The sequence below is a fragment of the Myxocyprinus asiaticus genome, chromosome 49, assembly GCF_019703515.2.
Source record: "Myxocyprinus asiaticus isolate MX2 ecotype Aquarium Trade chromosome 49, UBuf_Myxa_2, whole genome shotgun sequence".
Lineage (NCBI taxonomy): Eukaryota > Metazoa > Chordata > Actinopteri > Cypriniformes > Catostomidae > Myxocyprinus > Myxocyprinus asiaticus.
This window is the reverse complement of record NC_059392.1, coordinates 1,491,257-1,512,159: the sequence shown is the minus strand read 5'-3', so window position 1 is coordinate 1,512,159 and position 20,903 is coordinate 1,491,257. Positions and strand designations below refer to the sequence as shown.

At 40.3% G+C, this 20,903-nt stretch overlaps 1 protein-coding gene across 12 annotated transcripts in view; it reads left to right on the top strand.

Annotated features, from left to right (window-relative positions):
• The window catches only part of LOC127438042 (voltage-dependent calcium channel subunit alpha-2/delta-2-like), an 89,290-nt gene that overhangs the window by 15,671 nt on the left and 52,716 nt on the right, over positions 1–20,903 (top strand). For 2 of the 12 annotated variants that reach the window (XM_051693325.1, XM_051693316.1), the window contains exon 2: positions 18,310–18,410. The exons of 1 other annotated variant lie outside the window; for it this stretch is intronic. Coding sequence is in view for 1 of the 11 variants with exons in the window: in XM_051693321.1 (XP_051549281.1) it covers positions 6,504–7,413 (910 nt within the window). In the remaining 10 variants the exon portion in view is untranslated. Of the gene's footprint in view, positions 1–6,498; positions 7,414–12,864; positions 13,101–18,309; positions 18,411–20,334; positions 20,398–20,495; positions 20,769–20,903 lie in introns of those variants that run through there. 9 more of the 12 variants (XM_051693323.1, XM_051693318.1, XM_051693319.1 and 6 more) reach the window with 9 other exon arrangements.

Below are 20,903 nucleotides of genomic sequence, written 5' to 3'. Positions count from 1 at the left end.
ACATTCATGTATTATTTATTTATTTATTTTTAGTTTTGGTTGTCCCTCAGGTTTCTACAGGATACTTCAAATCTTGCAGCTATATTTGCACATTCTACTTTTTCACCTAGAATTAAAAAAACAATTTCGTGTCTGTGTACATTAATTGAAATCTGGGCATATATTGTTAATTTTGAGGTAATATTTAATCTAATTGATTAGTATTTTGTGCGTTGTGTGAGGAAGTGCAGCTCTGTCTCAGTCACTCCCAGGATGCATTGGGAGCACAGTCTGTCCTCGCGGGGCAGCCATTTCTGTCTGCGGCGGCCCGTCTCTATAGCCAGACTTTTCTTAAAATTTTGTCAGTCACCGTGGTCCGATAGTTTGCCACTGGGTACTCTCGATTTAGTGCCAAATAACATTACAATTTGTATTGATTTTAAATGGTGTTTGTCCAATGCGTTATGTATTTTTGCTTTTCTTTGTGTATAATTGGGTTAGGCCGAATGTTTGTGAGTGTGCGTTTATACTGAGACTGGCTGATCTCCTCAGCTGTGAAGGCATGGGACTTCACACTGCTCCAGTGATCTATTAAAGATCTGTGTGAAGATGGGGGCCAGCTGGTTAGCACAGGATCGAAGACATGCTGGTGACACGCCATCTGGGCCTGAAGCTTTCCTCGTCTTTTGTTTCCGAAAGACCCGGCTCACATCATCTTCACAGATCTTAAGTGCAGGTTGAGTAGCAGGAGGGGGGTTGCAGGAGGTGTTGGTGTTTGTGTGAAGTGAAGGTCAGTGGGTGTGGGGTGTGAGATTGGGCCTTTCAAATCTGCAGTAGAAAATATTCAGGTCGTCAGCCAGTTGTTGGTCCACCACAGGGTTGGTGGTAGGAGTCCTGTAATTTGTGAGTTGTTTCATGCCACTCCACACTGATGCAGCGTCGTTAGCTGAAAATTGTTTTCAGCTTCTCAGAGTATCTTCTTTTAGCACACTTCCTTGTTCAGTGTGTCCCTGGCCTGATTGTACAAGACTTTATCCCCACCCCTGTAAGCATCCTTTTTGGCCTGACGAAGCTGCCTGAGCTCTGCTGTAAACCACAGTTTGACGTTGTTGAACTTTAAATAAGTCCTAGTAGGAATGCACATATCCTCACAGAAACTGATATATGATGTAACAGTATCTGTGAGCTCGTCCAGGTCTGTGGCTGCAGCCTCAAAAACACTTCAATCCGTGCAATCGAAGCAGGCTTGTAGTTCCCGTTCTGCTTCATTGGTCCATCTCTTTACAGTCCTTACTATTGGCTTGGTTGATTTTAATTTCTGCCTGTAGGTTGGAAGAAGATGACCCAGACAGTGATCAGATAGTCCCAAAGCTGCTCTAGGAACAGAGTGATATGCATCCTTTATTGTTTTGTAGCAGTGATCCAGTATATTTCTGTCTCTGGTTGGGCATGTAATGTGCTGTTTGTATTTGGGCAGTTCACGTGTGAAATTTGCTTTGTTACAATCCCCAAGAATAATAATAACTGAGTCCGGGTATTGTTGTTCCATGTCTGTGATTTGATCAGCCAGCCGCTTGGGGCGATATACACACTCACCAGAATAAATGAAGAAAACTCCCACGGTGAGTAGAACAGCTTACAGTTAATAAAGAGCGCTACAAAATTAGGACAGCACATCCTCTTTAACGTTGTTACATCTGTACACCAACTTTCATTGTTGTAAAAGCATGTTCCACCACCTCTCGTTTTCCCCGTTAACTCTGCGATGCGATCCGCTCTGAACAGCTGAAAGCCCGGCAGATGTAACGCGCTGTCCGGAATGGCTTCACTCAGCCAGGTTTCTGTGAAGCACAAGGCAGCAGAGTTTGAAAAGTCCTTGTTTCCACGGGTGAGGAGATGTCGTTCGTCTGTTTCGTTAGGAAGAGAGCGGAGATTCGCAAGATGAATACTCGGCCACACTGTTTGAAATCCGTGGCGACGCAGCCTGACCAGCGCGCCTGCTCGTCTCCCTCACCTGCATCTCCTAGCGCGTTTAAACAACACAGCTGCGCCTCCGACTAAAATGTCCAGCAAAACGGCAGAATATTCAAAAACCGGGAAAAGGTCATCTGGTATATGCTGCCGAATGTTCAGCAGTTCGTCCCTGGTAAAACTGACTGGAAAAATATTACTGAACACAGGACAAACAAACAAAAACAACAAAAGAACTGAAGAGCTACACACCGAGGCAGCCATCCACGGCGCCATCTTGATGCAAAGTTTTTAAGTTCCTTTTCAGTAATACGAAGGTCCAGTGGGTTTTGATTATCTTTGATGGCCAATTCTAGTACTTCCAATTGTTTCGTTATTTGATTTTGCTTACAATTTGTGCCAGTTTCTACTTTATTAAATAATGTTTGGTGAGTTTCCCATATTTCTCTGTTTTGGATTGTCAGTTCTTCCTGGTCAGTTTTTTTTTTCTAGGTTGTTCCAATTGTCCCAAAATTGGTTTGTATTGACTGACTTCTTGATTATTGTCAGTTGCTTTTGGGTGTATTGTGCTTTTTTGGTTCTGAGTGTATGTTTGTATTGTTTTAATGTTTCACAGTAGAGAAGGCGAATCTCTGTGTTATTTGGATCTCTGTGTTTTTGATTAGGAAGCATTCTGAGTTTGTCTGCTTATTGCTTTCTGGTACATCTCTGTGCTGTTTTCAGCCCATCTGTATGGATTTCTGATATTGTACAGCTTACTGGGCTATGTGTTATTAATGTTAGTCCTTGTCCTTTTGAGATACACAGTAATTTGGCTGTGATCGGACAGAAGGGTTAGTTCTTTAACAGTGAATGCTCTGAGAGATGAAGGATCTAAGTGTGTTATCATATAATCTAGTGTGCTATTCCCAAGAGGCAAATGTAAATCTCCCTGAAGTGTCCCCTTGTACCTTACCATTGACAATGTACAGACCCAGACTTCAACAGAGCTGCAGGAGATCTTTCCCATTCTTATTGACAATCAGCCACCAATCGAAATCAGCTGATATTCGTCTTAAATCCGTGATCAGCCGATCATGCCTAGAATCAGGGCAGATCTTTTTTGCATGCAGGGAATCACACATACACTGCTCCTCTAATGAATGAGTTGCTTGCTCAGCCCTTGAAGCATGACAGTGTGGCCCTTGGAGGGTGAGTTGTTGGCAATTCTAAGCATTCACGAATTTAAACTTTCAGACATGATGTAATTCACATGAATATGCAGTTTTGTTTTTAAAAATGTGTAAGAGTTGCACTTGTATGAATATCAAGGTGCCCGTTTTCTAGAGTCATTACGCTAGTTATTCTGACTCGCTGCACAGTGTGTAGAAAGAGGGTAAAGAGGTTGCTAATGGGTATAAAAATGAATTAAACAACAAATAAACATGCAAATACAATGTAACGTGATGTAATATGAGTCGTGACAATCAGATGTGTTATGCGATACAGACTGTTTGAGCTATCATGAGCACTTTCAGCTTCACTCTCTTTAACATGAGCACTCCCTGTGTCAATCAAACATGTGCGCTCTCAATATCTCATCAGTCACTCATCTCAGTGCTATTCTGTGTGGATCCCAATTGAAATCAGATTAATGTTGGTCACAATACCATTAATAACAGATATAACTGTTTAACCTTCAATAATGGCACCACGTCTTCACGCATTTACTTAATAATTAGTGATTTTTGTTTTAGACACCAAAGAAAGTAAACAAATCATAGATATTAACGATTTCTCACTGGAGCATTTTTAGAGCTTGTAATGGATATATGTTTCTTATATTTGAAAGTGTCTCTGCTGTGTGTGATGCTCTCATGGTTTTTGGTTGCCAGTATGTCACAATGACCTTTTGATATTGACAACAGAACTATTCATAACTGTTTTTAATACAAATAAATGGTAACAATTCACAATTAATGTAATTTTAATGTAATTTTGGTAACACTTAATAAAAAGGTTTAATTTCTTTAACATTAGTTAATGCGTTAGGTATCATGAATAAACAATATATTTTTACATTTATATATTTAACATTAATCATAATGTTAGTTAATAAAAATACAATTGTTCATTGTTCATGTTAGTTCATAGTGCATTAATGTGCATTAGCTAATACAAATTTTGATTTAAATGTATTAGTATATGTTGTAACTAACATTAAGTTCATTAGTTCGTGTTAACTACAGTAATGTTGTTAAATAATGTTAACAAATGGAACCTTTTTGTAAAGTGTTACCGTAATTTTACTGTGTAGGGCATAAACATATAACTGCAGCATATAATTTGCAAAAGTGTGGCATTCTCAGAATTCCAGGTGTAGAGTTCTTGTTTTCAAAAAAAGAGTTATACCTTTTCTTATATACTAAATGTTGAATTTAAATAAAATATTTTATATTACTAAAGTAATAGAGTCTGTAATAGATATTAATAGAGTGTTATTGAATATGAATATTTTGACATTCTTGTGCAAATGTGACATTTGTTAGCTGCTCTTATTTTTTTATCTGTTCATGTCAGCTTGGCACTGATGTAGTCCAACAGCTGTCTAATCTCACCCATCTCCAGAGTCTTTCCCTGTCCTTTATGGGCCTGGGCATAGCTCCGGGGCTGTGGAAGTGGTACTGGGCAGGGTATGTTGTCAGCAGGTGTTGGGTGAGCTGGGTTGGTTGCTGGGGGCTGTGGACCCTTCTTAGTCTTACTCCTCTGTCTGGGGTGATGTCTCTTTGATGGTGGGGGTCTTTGGTGCTGAACTGCTGCAGGTGCGTGTCTTTGATGGTATCCTGGGGCAGTCTGAGGTTTTTGGTGGTGTCCTGATGTAGGTAGGGGTCTGTGGTGTTGTCCTGGTGCATGAGGTGCTCTCAGGTAGAGTTTTGCATGGGGTGGGGCACCCCAGTGATGTCCGGTTGGAGCCAGAAATTCTCCATGATGAACCAGTGGGTTTCTCCTGGGTGTGTTGTTGTGATGTGTTTGGTGGATTGGCAGGTGTCTTGTTTTGAGGGGTGTTGAGGTGGTCTGTCTGCCCCATGCTATGTCTTTCAGTGTTTTTGCAAACACATGGGGGATTGCTTGTAGGGGGTGGAAGGTCTGTTCAAAGTTTGTGAGGGCAACATAATTTCCCTGCATCATTACAGTTCCATTTTGATAAAAGCTGACTGTTAGGTGCCTGTTCTCCAGGTCTTTTTCTGAATCCTCATATATACACAGTTGTCCGTCTTTACAAATTCCGTGTTTTGTAAAATGTTCAAAAAGTGTGCAGAATGCTGTGTGCCAGACAGCTGGGTGTTCTGTTTAGAAAAGCATGTTGGTGGTGATGATTTTACACTTGCTGTGTGATGTTCTTTCTGGATTTTAAGTTTGTGTTGTTGTCTGCTCTTCTCAGACTGGATGTCTGTAGGATACTCACAAGTCTATGATGTTCAGGGCTATAGCTCAACCAGCCAATCCGAAGGTGTGAAGGCCAACTAGCCTGTGCTATTGTTATTTTGAATTAGCATAGCAGGTAACCTTTGGACAGGTTTGTTTAAAAGGTTTTTTTAAAAGTTCCTTTTAATTTAAATCTCTCTTCCTACTTGTTTTTATGAAGATATTTTTGGGTGGATTGCTTACCTCTATCAAAGAGCCAGTTGAAATCCTCTGTTGGTTTACTTTTGATTTCTTAAGTCCTTCTGGGCTTCCACTGCTATCTTGTCTCTGTTGTTATTTATTTAATTCTCCTTTTGGTCAAATCCTTTTCCAAATATATTAATTCTTCTTGTTATTCCAATGAAGTTTGAATGTAGTTCTGTATTCTCCAGATTTATTTGTTTTTCCTTTCTGGTGTCCTGTGGAGGGAGGGTCCACTCCAGTGTGAAGTTCAACAAGTACAGTTTTTCACAAATTTGTCTTATTTTCCAAAGTATTCCTATACGTTCCAAACGTTAAGCCATGTTTAAGCAAAATCAATGACAGATACAGTACTAACATTTTAAGTTAGAATTCATGCAGTTTAAGGACCATGTACAGGTCTTGTAAATGGTCACCATTTCTTTTAAGATTGTCACCAATTGCAAGCACATTTTAACTGATTTCATTTTAAATGGTCCTGCAGTGTAACAAATGAATTTTTAAAGGTACTTCATGTAGTATCTTACTTAGAAAACCTGGCAAAAATATTTCCTCTACTTTAAAACAATAAACACTTGCCAATACCAATATAAGATCAACCATAAACAAGTTGGGCTCAGAAGCATTCAATCAGGCAGAAAACCTTTGCGATACAGACAGGATTTGGAGATAACGTGGAAAATCATACTTTTAAGTTACATACCCTGTAAGTAAAACAGATGTAGGAGCTATTTACCGCTGAATCTGCCACCAATGCTTCTAGAACTCAATAAAGTTAGTTATAGTTTTGATATATGTTGGACATTCTGTTTCTCCTACCCACGCTCTCCTTCTAGCTACATGCTTTCGTGTTGCTATTTTGCACTTGTTTATTAAACTGCACTTTATTTATGCTCATTTTAGACCTGATGGAAGTCAATAAAGTGGAGGAGAAACATCATCATCACTCACACATTGAAGAGAACCAAAGAGGAGCTGAAAAATCTGCTACCTGCGCTGTGTATGAAAAGAGTTTCACCCATAACGAAAATCACAAGACAGTTCACACTGGAGAGAAGCTGCACACATGTGATCAGTGTGGAAAGAGTTTCATACGAAAAGCAAATCTTACGAGGCACATGAGAGTTCATACTGGAGAGAAGCCACACACATGTGATCAGTGTGGAAAGAGTTTCACACATAAAGATTACCTTACAAGACACATGACAGTTCACACTGGGGAGAAACCGCACACATGTCATCAGTGTGGAAAGAGTTTTAAAAATAAAGCAAAACTTCCGAATCACATGAGAATCCATTCTGGAGAGAAACCGCACACATGTAATCTGTGTGGAAAGAGTTTCATACGAAAGGAATCACTTACATATCACATGAGAATCCACACTGGAGAGAAGCCGTACACATGTGATCAGTGTGGAAAGAGTTTCACTGTTAGAGCAAACTTTAAGACTCACATGAAGGTTCACACTGGAGAGAAGCCTTACACATGTGATCAATGTGGAAAAAGTTTTGCACAGCTGAACGATTTAAAAAATCACCAGAATATGCACAGCGGTGTGAAAAATTATGTGTGCTTTGAGTGTGCAAAGTCTTTTACTACAGGTGGCCTATTAAAACAGCACCAAAGAATTCACACTGGAGAAAAACCTCACAAGTGTTCACACTGTGACAAGAGATTCACTATGTCATCAAACCTGAAAACACATGAAAGAATCCACACTGGAGAGAAACCGTACCACTGCCATCCATGTGGGAAAAGTTTCATCCAAATTGGTAATCTAATGGTTCATATGAAAAAGCATCATCCAAAGTCTTCATGTAAGTAATATGAGATTCAAATAAACTCACAGAAGGAGTTGTCACTGAAGGAGGGATAACTGTAGTAGTTTAGAACAGGTATCTTAAACCTTTTTCAGGCTAAGGACCCCTTGTTGGATATAGAGATGGAACAGGGACCCCCTGTTACATATTGCATAATACTGAGTGTTGCATGAAAAGCCTGGACTATGATAAATAACGTGTATAGTACCATATTAATGTATTTACATATTTTCTGATGCTAACATAATTCTTTAAGTCATTAAAATAATCATTATTGATGTACAGAGGCATAAACTTGAACATGGGGTTGTTGCAATGATTTCAGGTGTTCTAATTTCCATAAGAAAGGGCACACATGGTTTTCAAAGTTGTGTTTACAAAATACCGGTCATGAATTTTCCCCATAATTGGGGAAATCCCATTTGGACCCCATAGCGATTCTATTGGCTGAATTAAATTCTAATGGTACTCTATTCAGTGCCTGATTAGAAATCCTACAAAAACACTTGATGATGAATGTTGTCTTAACTACACTGAAAATAAATGATTTTGTGGTGAAGTAAATATATTAGAAAAGATTAAGTACTTTTTACATTGAATATGGATAAAAGTATTAAGTAACTACTCCTTTAGTACTCAATTCAAACATGTAAAAAGTAATGCTCTAGCTTACAAGTAAATATTATTTATGATTATCTTTACAATGCATCATCACATAATCACATAACAAACTGAGTTTTTCTCTTTAACTTCTGTAATTCTTTGTGTTTTCTTACAGATGGAGATGAAGATAAAGGTGTGACTGCGAATGGAGTTTCGTAACAGTTAACAGTACATGACAACTGTACCAATATAAACACAAGCTGTGTCTAAAACTAACCCTTTCATTGATGTTGAGCTGAGAAACTTTACAAGAGTTAAGAACTTCATTTAATTGGCAGAAATGGAGAAACATGCTTAAATTTATTATAAAGTAAACGTAATTGTTTGCAGTTCACACAGATCAATTTATTTTCTGTCTTAAGAGATATCATTCATAAAACGCCAGTGTTTAAAAGTTATTAAAGTTCAGTGTAATGTGAAGTGCTCGTTTCTATGAAATAACTTTGAATTTTATGACCCTCAACACAACTTGAAGTCCACTTCATGCTTTCAATGTGGAACTAGGTACAGCTGTCAGACTTTCTTCTCAAACATTATTAACAGCAATATAAACAACACCTGCACTCTTTTTGCTACTGTAGAGAGACTAACTGTACCCCCCAACACAGGTTCCTTGTGATATGCTCTCTGACAGCAAATGCAACGAGTTTGCATCTTTTTATAAGATCAATGATACTAGAATGGCGATCAGCTCATCCTGTTGTTGTACTGAGGTCAGACAGCACCCAGCACAAAAACTTCAGAAATTAGTCACCATGTCTGATTTTTAGGCAATTGATGGCAAAACCCTGGAAGAAATAGTTCAGCATCTTAAAACATCAACCTGCTGTCTTGACACACTCCACACCATTTTTCAAAAATGTGTTTAACTGTTTAGAAAAAGATCTGTTAGAAATAGTCAATGCCGGGGCCTGGGTAGCTCAGCGAGTACTGACGCTGACTACCACCCCTGGAGTCACGAGTTTGAATCCAGGGCGTGCTGAGTGACTCCAGCCAGGTCTCCTAAGCAACCAAATTGGCCCGGTTGCTAGGGAGGGTAGAGTCACGTGGGGTAACCTCCTCGTGGTTGTGATTAGTGGTTCTTGCTCTCAATGGGGCGCATGGTAAGTTGTGCGTGGATCGCGGAGAGTAGCATGAGCCTCCACATGTGGAGTCTCCGTGGTGTCATGCACAACGAGCCACATGATAAGATGCGCGGATTGACGTTCCCAGAAGCGGAGGCAACTGAGACTTGTCCTCCGCCACCCGGATTGAGGTGAGTAACCGTGCCACCATGAGGACCTACTAAGTAGTGGGAATTGGGCATTCCAAATTGGGAGAAAAGGGGGTAAAAAAAAATCCTTTTTTTCATAGGCAAGAAAATTGAAAAGGTTGTTTTCAATCAGCTGAACAAATTCTTAAACTCGAATGGCTACTTGGACAATTTCCAGTCTGGATTCTGACCGCATCACAGCACAGAGATCGCACTCATAAAGATCCTTAATGATATTCGGCTAAATACTGATTCAGGCAAAATATCATTGCTGGTATTATTAGATCTCAGTGCTGCTTTTGACACTGTTGACCACAACATTCTCCTAGACAGATTGGAAAACTGGGTAGGGCTCTCTGGGACGGTCCTCAGCTGATTCAGGTCATACCTAGATGGGAGGGGTTACTATGTGAACATAGGCAGCTAAGAATTTGAGTGGATGTCCATGACGTGTGGAGTCCCACAAGGCTCAATTCTTGCACCGCTCCTGTTCAACCTATATATGCTTCCACTACATAGGCCAAATTATGAAAAAGAACCAAATTGGGTACCATAGCTATGTAGTCGACACCCAGATTTATCTAGCCCTTTCGCCAAATGACTACAACCCCATAGACACTCTGTGCAAGTGCATTGATGAAATTAACAGCTGGATGTGCCGAAACTTCATTCAGTTAAAAAACGACAAGACAAAGGTCATTGTATTTGGCAACAAAGGCAAAATTCCCAAGGTGAACACATACCTTGACTTCAAGGGTCTAAAGACAAAAATAAATCAAGTCAGGAATCTTGGTGTCATTTTGGAGTCAGACCTGTTTCAGTAGTCACATCAAAACAATAACTAAATCACCCTACTATCATCTAAAACATATAGCCAGAAATAGATGTTTTGTATCCAGTCAAGACTTAGAGAAACTTGTTCATGCATTCATCACCAGCAGGGTGGACTACTGCAATGGACTCCTCACCGGCCTTCCCAAAAAGACCATTAGACACCTGCAGCTCATTCAGAATGCCGCTGCGAGGATTCTCACCTGAACCTAAAAATCAGAGCATATTACTCCAGTCCTCAGGTCTTTACACTGGCTTCCAGTTACATTAGAATTTAAGTATTATTACTCATTAATAAATCGCTCAAAGCCTAGGACTTAAATACATTGCAGATATGCTTGTTGAATATAAACCTAACAGACCCCACAGATCATTAGGATCAAGTCAGTTAGACATACAGAGGGTTCACTCAAAACAAGGTGAGACAGCATTTAGCTATTATGCCACCCGCAGCTGGAACCAGCTTCCAGAAGAGGTTAGATGTGCCCCAACAGTAGCGACATTAAAATCCAGACTGAAAACACATGTAACTGTGCTGCACTTAGTGATTGTACTGCGTAATTTTATTTCTGTATTCTTTTTCTTTTTATTCGTTTTAATAATTTTTACTTTTTAATTTATTATTATTATTTATTATTATTTCTTGTTCTTAATTGGTTTTAAAATGTATTTTATCTTGTATTTTCTTTATCATTTTTATGTAAAGCGCTTTGAATTGCCATTGTGTATGAAATGTGCTATATAAATAAACTTGCCTTGCCTTTTATTGCAGAAATAAACCCAAATTAAACTAGAAGTGTTTAAGAAGTGAGTTTTGATGCTTTTAATGTTATTTTAATTTTCTTTTAGTTGGTATCTTGGATATTTCACCCAAACATGAAAATTTTGTCATCATTTACTCACCCTTTTGTTTTTCCAAACTTTATGTCTTCTGTGGAACACAAAAGGAAATGCTAGGCAGAATGTTATTCTAAGTCACCATTAACTTTTATTGCATCTTTTCCATACAAGCAAAGTGAATAGTGTTGAAGTAAAGTCTGATCTTTTCTGCCCTCTAGTGGACAAACAGTATTTTACGCATTTGCCACTTTCTTTCTACTACATGTTCCTACACATTAAAGTAATTTTATTTTTATAGCGCTTTTCACAATAAACATAGATTCAAAGCAGCTTTACAGAAAATTCTGCTGTAATGTCTTAAATGTCTTAAAGTTCTCCTAGAGCAATTTAATTGAAAAACCATAACTTAAAACAATTTCAATGTTCAATTTCAGTTCATATCAAGGATTGTTGTGAATAATGAAAACTACATATCAGAATAATTGTGGTGTACCTTTATGATGGTCATTATATGATCATTACAGTATAATACAATTTGTCCTGTCACGTGATGGATCGTAAATGGTGTTAATCTTAAAGAGTGTATCTGAACTGATTAGAAGAATTTACAATATTTCACCATATTAACATGATTGGGGAAAGAATATTTAGCATTAGAAATACTGTATATTACACCATTATCTACATTGGAATATTCTGTATACAAGTCTTTAAATATGTATTTCATAACTGTTTAAAAGAAATCTTATATCTGATGAATCAGGTGATGTCACTTCTTTTCTGGATCTTATGTAATAAAAGTAGAGAAACAGCTGCCATGCCCACTAGACAAGAGACAACCAATCAGATCACAGCTTCAGTGAAACTGCAACAGTAAACACAATCTGAGGAAAGAACAGAACAACAGAACTGAACAATTTCATTATATCCGAGCATCAGTCAATAATAAACTAATATTCCATATGGACTAGTTTAACCTTGGGTTGCCAACTGTCCCGTAGGACCCGGGATTGCTGCTTGATTCAGTCATTCAACATCATTTGCTAATGTTTCATCATCAGTATTAGCATATGGTGACACATTATTACTACTGTCTCTTTATCTAAACTAAATAAATTTAGCCAAATTAACTTTTTCCAGCAAAGATACTTAGTTTATAAAGTCCAGCGTGTGTTGTTCTGATGTTTGTGATGGTGAGAGATCCAGTCTGATCTACTTGCAGTCTGCTTTTGAATCTCTCATTATCAGTTGTATTGTTGTAATATTTACGGTCTCATTAGTGATGCAAATGTTTCCAGCTCCAAACCTCCACTCGATCTCATCATCTGTCAGTATTTTAGTAACATCAGTGTGTAGAGTGACATAATCTCTCTCCATCACAGACACTAAACACAGCTGAAGAACAAGATCAAATAACAGTTATATAATAATCAGATTTAAACAGGAGGTTATTAAACTGTACTAACTCAGAAATTTGAACCACTGAATTTGAGGAAGCGAAATAGAACGGGCTGAATTTTACCTGTTGAAAAATCTAGATGGTATTTTCAAAGGAACTGAATATTTTGGAAATGAACTTTGGAAGGTGAATATTTATTGTTGAATTTTGAATAATTAAATTAGTTGTGAAATGTTTCCAAATGAAATATTCAATGCTTAAAAATACAACAATGTTAAATTTCAGCCCTCCAAAATGCAAGCACTGTAAATTCAACACATTTAAATGCAAGCGCTGATAATACAATGCATTTATTGTTTAAATCAGAGCCATTCAACATGTTTTTATATTTCAAAGACTTTAGTCATGAATTTACTTCCATACCAGCAGAGTTGAACAGGCAGTGCTGAAGCTTTATTATCTCTGATAGACGCTGACTAGAGGAGGTTTAGTGTTTCTCCATAATTACAGTAGGTGGCGGTAGTTTCGATCCTCCTTTAAATAGAAGAAGAAGAAGAAGAATCTCTTTACTCGCATGCGTACACAACGTACTGTTTTACTGACCGGAAACTGCGTCACTCATCAAATACAGTTTGTTTTTAACTGCAGATCAATATTAGACGCCGATAAGATCAAAGCTGAGAGTCGAGACAGACACAGGTAATGTCTCTCTCTCTCTCTCTGTCTCTCTGTGTCTCTCTGTCTATCTCTCTATCTCTCTGCTCTCTCTCTCTCTCTCTCTCTCTCTCTCTCTCTCTCTCTCTATCTCTCAATTTTAAATTTAAAGTACTTTATTAGCATGATTGTGTTTACATACAGTATTGCATTTGATCTGTTTCTACTGAACTGGAAAACTGTGGCATGAGGTTTGACAGTTAAATTTCTCCCAGTGAAGGAGAAAGTGTGTCTCTGTCACAGTGAGCACAGACTCATTCATGTTTGTCTGTGTCTGTCTTTATCTATGGCCAGACTGTGATCAGTGAGTCTGTATTTGGTGAGGATCCGTCTCTGTTTTGGATCTCTTACAGTGTGGAGATATTCTGTTTAGGGTCCGATAACATTTCAGTTTGCTTTGGTTTTTACTTTCATTTTCCCATTGGTCCAAATATGAATTTGTGCTTTCTTTTATGATTTGGTTTATTGTGATTTGGTTTTGTTCAGCAGTGCTGGTCTGAAACTGCTGTGTGTTAGTTGTTAGTGGGTTTGTGAGTTTCAGAGACAGCTGACAAAGGGGACTGGTTTTAAGCTTCAACTCTTGGGTTTTAAGGGCTTCATGTTGCAGTGTGTTAAGGGAACTTGAATTTAGGTGTGTCCTAAATTTGAGGGATCGTTTTTCAATATGTATAATTAGGGGGTATCTGCCTAGTTCGGCCCGGCATGCATTAGTAGGTGTTCTTCTCTGAACTCTTCGAATGTTTCTACAGAATTCTGCATGCAGGGATTCTATGGGGTGTTTGTCCCATCTAGAGTAATCTGCCAGACAAAGTGGACCCCAAACCTCACATCTGTACAGAGCAATAGGCATAATAATACTATCAAAGATTTTACGCCAAATTGTTACAGGAATGTCCATTTGGGTAAATTTGGCCTTAATAGCATAGAATGCTCTTCTAGCTTTCTCTTTTAGTGCATTCACTGCCAGACCAAAACCCCCTAAAACACTGATTTTAAGACCGAGGTAGTCGTAGTGTAGGGTGTGTTCTATTGCGGTGTTTCCCAGAGTGAATGTGTATCTAGTTTCCTGTAATCTGGCTTTTTTCTGGAAGATCATCATTTTAGTTTTTTTCAAATGGACTGTCAGGGCCCAGTTCTGACAGTAGCTCTCCAGCAGGTCCAGGTGCTGCTGTAGCCCTTGTGCAGTAACTGACAGCAGCACCAGATCATCTGCATAGAGAAGAAATTGAACTTCAGAATTATTTAGAGTAAGACCGGGTGTTGCAGATTGTTCCAGTAGCACTGCTAACTCATTAATGTAATAGCTTAACAGAGTTGGACTCAAACTGCTGCCCTGTCTCACTCCATGCCCTTGAGTGAAGAATTCTGTTCTTTTATTGCCAATTTTAACTCCGCACCTGTTGCCCGAATACATAGATTTGATAGTGTCGTACATTATACCCCATTGCCGGATTGTAGAATTTTATAATATGTAATACATGCCTATCGTGTGTAGCGTGTGAATGTGGTAGGTGGTGCGGTGGTTTGGTAGGAATCCAATCTGACTCTTACTCAAGACATTGTGCTTGGTAAGGAAGGCCTGTATCCTTGCGTTCAGGATACAACAGAAAGTCTTCCCCAGAATACTGTTCACATAAATGCCGCGGTAGTTATTGGGGTCGAATTTGTCTCCACTTGTCACGTATTCCCTGTTTCCTTGTCTAGACTTTTATTTTGAAATTCTTGTTTAGTTCCCCATTCCTGTTTCCTGTTAGTTTTGTAGTCCTTTGTAGTTTAATTTTATGATTGGTTTTCCCCTGATTGTTTCCCCAGGTGTTCCTCGTTCGCTTGTTTACCCCTGTGTATTTAAGCCCTTGTTTTCCCTGTTTTCATTGTCAGTCTTCGCATTTGTTTTTTATGCTCTGTACTTGGATTCCCTGTGTTTTGTTTTCTTTTCTTTATATTTTGAGTTACTTTGTTTATCTTTATTTAGTAAAGCTGCGTTTAGATCCTTATTTCTCACCTGCCTCATTACAGAAAGACTGACTAAAAATGGATCTAGCGGCTGTCAGAATTCTGCTTCTGAAGCAAGGAGACCCTCCAGTTGAGGATCACATTTGTGAGTTTTTAGAGCTAGTAATTTTAGTGCACTATCCAGACCACTCTCTGGTGGTTTTCTTCCAGCCCAGTCTGAATAGTGCACTGAAGGAACTAATGCCTCCGGCTGATCCTCACTGGACACGCTATGAATATGTGGAGAAAGCTCTGGAACTTTGTGGTTCCCTTTACACAGTGGATTATGGCGGGAACCCCGGGCCAAAACCTGCATCTTCGGCCTTCCACGGCTCCTTGCTCCAAGCCAGTGCCCACGCCTTCCACGGCCAATGAGCCCACGCCTGTGGCCTCAGCCTTCCCAGAGCCAATGCCTGTGGCCTTGCCCGCTCCTGTGACTATACTCCCAGCTGTCCGGAAAAGGAGAAGGAAAAGGACACCTTCTCTCCAGCCGCTGCCGGTGCTCACAACCACAGAGTTCATTCCCCAGTCACTGCCAGTGCTCCCGATCATGGAGGTCTGTTCCCAGTCACTGCCAGCTCTCGTTGAGCCTCCCAGGGCTCTGCCTTCCATGGCTCCGCCCCTCGAGCCTCCCATGGCTCCGTCTTCCACGGCTCTGCCCACAGAGTCTTCCACGGCTTCTCCCGCTCCCCTCGAGCCTCCCATGGCTCCGCCTTCCAGCGGCTCCGCCCGCTCGTCCAGAGACTATTCCTGCAGCGGCTCCGCCCGCTCGTCCAGAGACTATTCCTGCAGCGGCTCCGCCCGCTCGTCCAGAGACTATTCGTCCAGCAGCTCCGCCCGCTCGTCCAGAGACTCCTCCTCCAGTGGTTCCATCCGCCTTACCAGAGACTCTTACAGTGGCTCCGCCTCCTGACCCTGTCTCGGCCCTGCAGCCGCTGTCCAGGATTCCTGACCCAGTCCCCACCCTGAGGTCATCTCCTTGGTCTCCCGGCCGTCTGCCTGATCTGCCCTGGTCTCCTGGCCATCCGCCTGATCTGCTCTGGTCTCCTTGGTCTCCTGGCTGTCCGCCTGATCTGCTTTGGTCTCCTTGGTCTCCTGGCCGTCCGCCTGATCTGCTCTGGCCACTTTGGTCTCCGGCTCCACCTTGGTCATCACTCCAACCAGCTCTGCCTCAGTCTTCCGAGCCCCCAGCTCCACCTCAGCCCTCTGAACCTCTGGCTCGAGCTTGGTCCTTCAAGCCTGCAGCGTCGCCCTGGCTCTCCATCCCTCCGGCTCCGCCTTGTTCTCAAGCCTCCCTGACTTTGCCTTGTTCCTCTGCTCCCCTTGCCCCTTGTGCCCTCTTGAACTGCCTGTTTTCTGTTTTCCCCCACACCCCATGGACAATTTGTTTTTTGTAGAGTGTCTGGAATCCGCTCCTTAAAGGGGGGCTCTGTCACGTATTCCCTGTTTCCTTGTCTGGATTTTATTTTGAAATTCTTGTTTAGTTCCCCGTTTGTCTGAGTAGTTTTCTTTTAATTTTACATTCTTTATCAGACCAAATTTCATCCCCAGTTTTTAGTTTAGTTTTCTTGTTTGTACGGAGTAGGTTTGCTTTGAGCACCTTTGATAAATATAATTTATTTGTTGTACTGCGGAATTTTACATCAATCTTGTTTAGGGTTGCAAAATGCCGGGAATTTTCAAAGTTGGAAACTTTCCATGGGAATTAACAGGAATATATGGGAGTTGATGGGAATAAACTGGAAATTTGCAAAATTGCAAGTTAGCCTGTAACGGGGAGCTTAAATGTAGTTGAAAAAAAAAAAACATCTTGGAGCATAATCTTTATTAAAACAACCAGATTTAATGCAAATTCAGTTGAATTTCTACCCTGCGCATTCCTCAATCACATGCACACAGCACACTACTTACTGCAGGCTACTTACTACAGCAGGACTATTGAAGCCACACTACTGCATTTGAGCCTAAGGACTACATCCAGTCAAGTAAGTTTTGATGATATTACTAGGGTAAATATATTTGATCTATGGTATTAAAGTTTAACTAGCAAATACTACATCAAAATATGTTTATACAGTAGCTAGCTAGCTAGCCAGTAAATCAGACATGCTAAATGTAAGCTAGCTAACACAGTTTCATTGACAATTTAAGAGCCTAGCTATCATGGTGCTAGCTATCTCAACTGTGATGCTGTTTCTTCTGCCTTCTGCTAGCCAGTTTTCTGTTATCATACAAGAACGTAGGTTATAGTTTGATTTAGCATGCTGATTGAGGAGTGTTCATCTATTCATCTAGCCTATTTCTATTCAATTGTCCAGCATCAATTGTAAAATATTTTTACTATTCCAGAATATTCCAATTGTTTAGCTAACTATTTATATATCTGTGCATGGCATTGCATTAGTGTTTTTTACAAGTTTTTTTTCTAATCTTATTCTACAGAACAATGCCACGTGTGCCATCTGATGTGTGGATACATTTCACCTCAGCTAATGTAGAAGGAAAGGCTGTGTTCATTTGCAAATACTGTGCAATGACCTATGTAAAGCATGCCACAAATATGCAGCAGCATATAGCCAAGTGCCCAAAGTTTTTTCCAATATTTACAAAATTCCCCAGCTTAACTTCCCATGGAAATTTTCTGGAAAGTTTCCAGACATCTTCCACCCCTTTGCAACCCTAATCTTGTTATCCATAAACTGTGTTATTTGAAATCTATTTATTAGGTTGTACATTTCTTTGGAGCTAATTGCACTAAGGAATTCTGACTTATATTTTGGGGACCATTTGTATGTTGGGTTTAGTTTGAACAGGTTGCTGGGCCCTTGGTCTGTTCTATGGTGTTGGGTTTTCTTTGGAACACATTCATTTGAAAGTGGTCGGATAAGGAAGACTGTAGTCTGACAGTGAATGTATGTATGTAGGAGGGGCCCATGTCAGTAATGTCATAGTCGACTGCACTAGACCCAAGAGCTGAGCAGTATGTGAATGGACTTAAAGAGTCCCCTCGGATCCTACCATTAAGCATATACAGACCCAGGCCTTGACAGAGACGCACTAACTCCTTACTGTTTTTGTTGGCTGTACTCTCCAGATTATTCCGTGTTGTAGTGGTGGGGGTTAGATGTGTGTTGGCTTTCAGTATGTGGTTATTCCCATGGGTATCTATAATGTCTGATTCTGAACATATCCTTGTATTTAGGTCCCCACATAACATCACATTCCCCTGGGCCTGGAATTGGCTGGTTTCAGTCTGAAGCTGACCAAAATGATTGTCCTTGTATTACGGGGACTCTGATGGAGGTATGTAGACTGCACAGATGTAAAGGTCCTTATCACAGTCTATGATGCCTTTTTTGAGTTTAAGCCAAACATGTGTTGAGTCTTTTTTCATGATTGATAGGTTGTTTTTTAAAGTCTCTTTGTACCAAATGATGACCCCACCAGAGTCTCTTCCGTGTTCATGTTACAGTTTTTAAGTGATGGCAATACAATTTCCCTGTATCCTAAAGGACAGTGACTGTCCATGTCTGATCTGCACCATGTTTCTTGCAGAATAATGATGTCCTGGTTATAAATGTTTTTCAGAAACTCTGTTTTTAAAGTCTTGGCTCCTAAGATTGTGGAGTAGAGGCCTTGAATAGTCCAAGAGAAAGAAGTAATTGTGAAATAAAGTGAGGTGTTTTGGTGGTCCAGATGTCTTACTCCAGTATTCTATAGATGAGATGTAGAAGATTTCTCACCTCTGTAATGTCTGAGGAGACAGTGTGTATTTTGCCCTTCACTACATCAGCATAAGTGAGCTGCTATGAATACGGGAAGGGCTATGCTGTTCTGTCAGGTGCCTCCTGTTGTTTTGTGTGAGGGTCAATGTTTGTAGGTTGACTGGAGCTGGGCTGAGAGGTGTTTGGTTGGACTTCAGTGTGTTGTGGCCGGGTTGGTTGCTCTCTTCTTACTGGAGTGTGTCTGGTTTGTGGGCCCCTTTATGTAGTTGAATGTTGGTTACTGCGATGACTGTTGGAACTTGTATGCAAATGTTGTGAGGGTGCAGATTGGGAATTTCTGCCAAGTGATGAATCTTTTAGGTTTTAAGCGGAGACTCTTACACTCTTCTGGCTTAGGTGCACATGGTCATATAAATCCTCAGTCGTTAGACTTGGATGGTGGGCAACGTTGATGGCCGTAAGTCTGGAACATGTGGTTGTTATACTCTGGTTGATGCTGTTGATCAAGTCAGCATGATAGTCCTTCCTGTGTAGCAGGATTGAGATGGTGATGTTGGCCTGCGGGTAATCCCTGCAAGCCTGTTTAGCCACTCTTATGACACAGTCTGCAACTCTTTTCCTCTGAGTATAGAGGTCGTTGGTTCCTGTGTGGATGATGATGTTCTGTGGGTTGTGCAGAGTGGACTGACAGGATTTGGAGTACTCTGTTTTGTTGTGGGGCACCAGAATTTGCCAACCGTGTGTTTAGGGAAGAGCTTTCGGTGGTGCAAGAATTTACCATTTGAGTCTATAAGAATTGCTGTTATAAGGTTTCCGATAGTGCTTTGGGGTGTGGTGAGGGGTTTGGTGGTTTTGTGTTTGAGGAGACTGTGCTGAGCTGGCTGTGTGACTGTTTTCTGTAGCTGGTTGCTCATTGTCTGTCTGTGAGTCTGTGGATGAGCAACTGAAATGCACTTTATTGGTGGTTCTGCTTACGTTTTCCAATTTTTCATTAATGCTATGAACAGGAGTGTCTTTTTCCATCAGATCTTTTCTCAGTTCAGACACTTTTTCATTCAAATTATTGGCTTTTTATTTTTTTTATTTTCATCTCCAGCAGTCCTATTGTGATGCTGTACTCTTCTTTGAAAGCCTTTAACTCCTCTCTTAGATGTTGAGAAGTGTCAGTTTCTTGGAGTTTGCTTTTTTGAATTCAGTGATTTCCATTTCCAGTTGGGAAAGGCACTCCTTAATGCACTGAATAGAAACTGTTGATCTGGGTGGGTGTGGAGAGAGAGGGACAGTTTGTGTGCACGGCGGTGAAGCTGTGACCTCCTCTGCTGCTGTTGTTGGGGGGAGAGAAGGCTTTTCCTTCTCAGCTATGACTTTAAGTTCAGCAAAGTCTCTCTCAAATTGCTCAAGTCTTACCTCTGAGCCCTGGACCATTACAGTGCCATTGTGATACAGGTTGGTGAAGTGTCCAGATACAGTTGTCTCATGGCTCTATTTCCACCCATTTTTAGGTCTTTAAAATTGGAGCAGTGTGCTGAGTGTCAGGCATTTGAGTACTCTGTATAAAAGAGCAGGTCTGTTTTTACTCTTCTGTCATTTATTTCCATGAAATCTGCTCTGAGAGTTTCTGGGAATTCTCTGATTAATTTAGTTTTACATTTCTTTCTTACAGTCTTGCTGGTTACATCATCAGCATATGTGATGGCCAGAGTGTTGAGGTCCCACCCCTCTGATGAGGCACATCCATACATTGTCACCTGGATTGCTTTATGCCTTTGAAATATAGATAGGTGTGAGGCTATCCAGACGTCAGAATTTGTGATTGGATTAGCCGTTCTCAGACTATTGGCCTCTCAGTGTGCCATTCAGCCCTTTGTTTGGCTTAGACACTTTCACACATTCCACTTTGCACCTCCAGGAAAAATCTTGGGTTGTTGTTGAACAGGTAGGCAGGCAGACCTAGGTTAACTCTCACTTTGTTTGGTTTAATTTTATGTATTAAACGTAGCTGTTTTTTTCCCCTTAAGTTTCCAATATTTCAGTCATTTTAAAGTTAAAGTTACTCACGGCACACTGATAC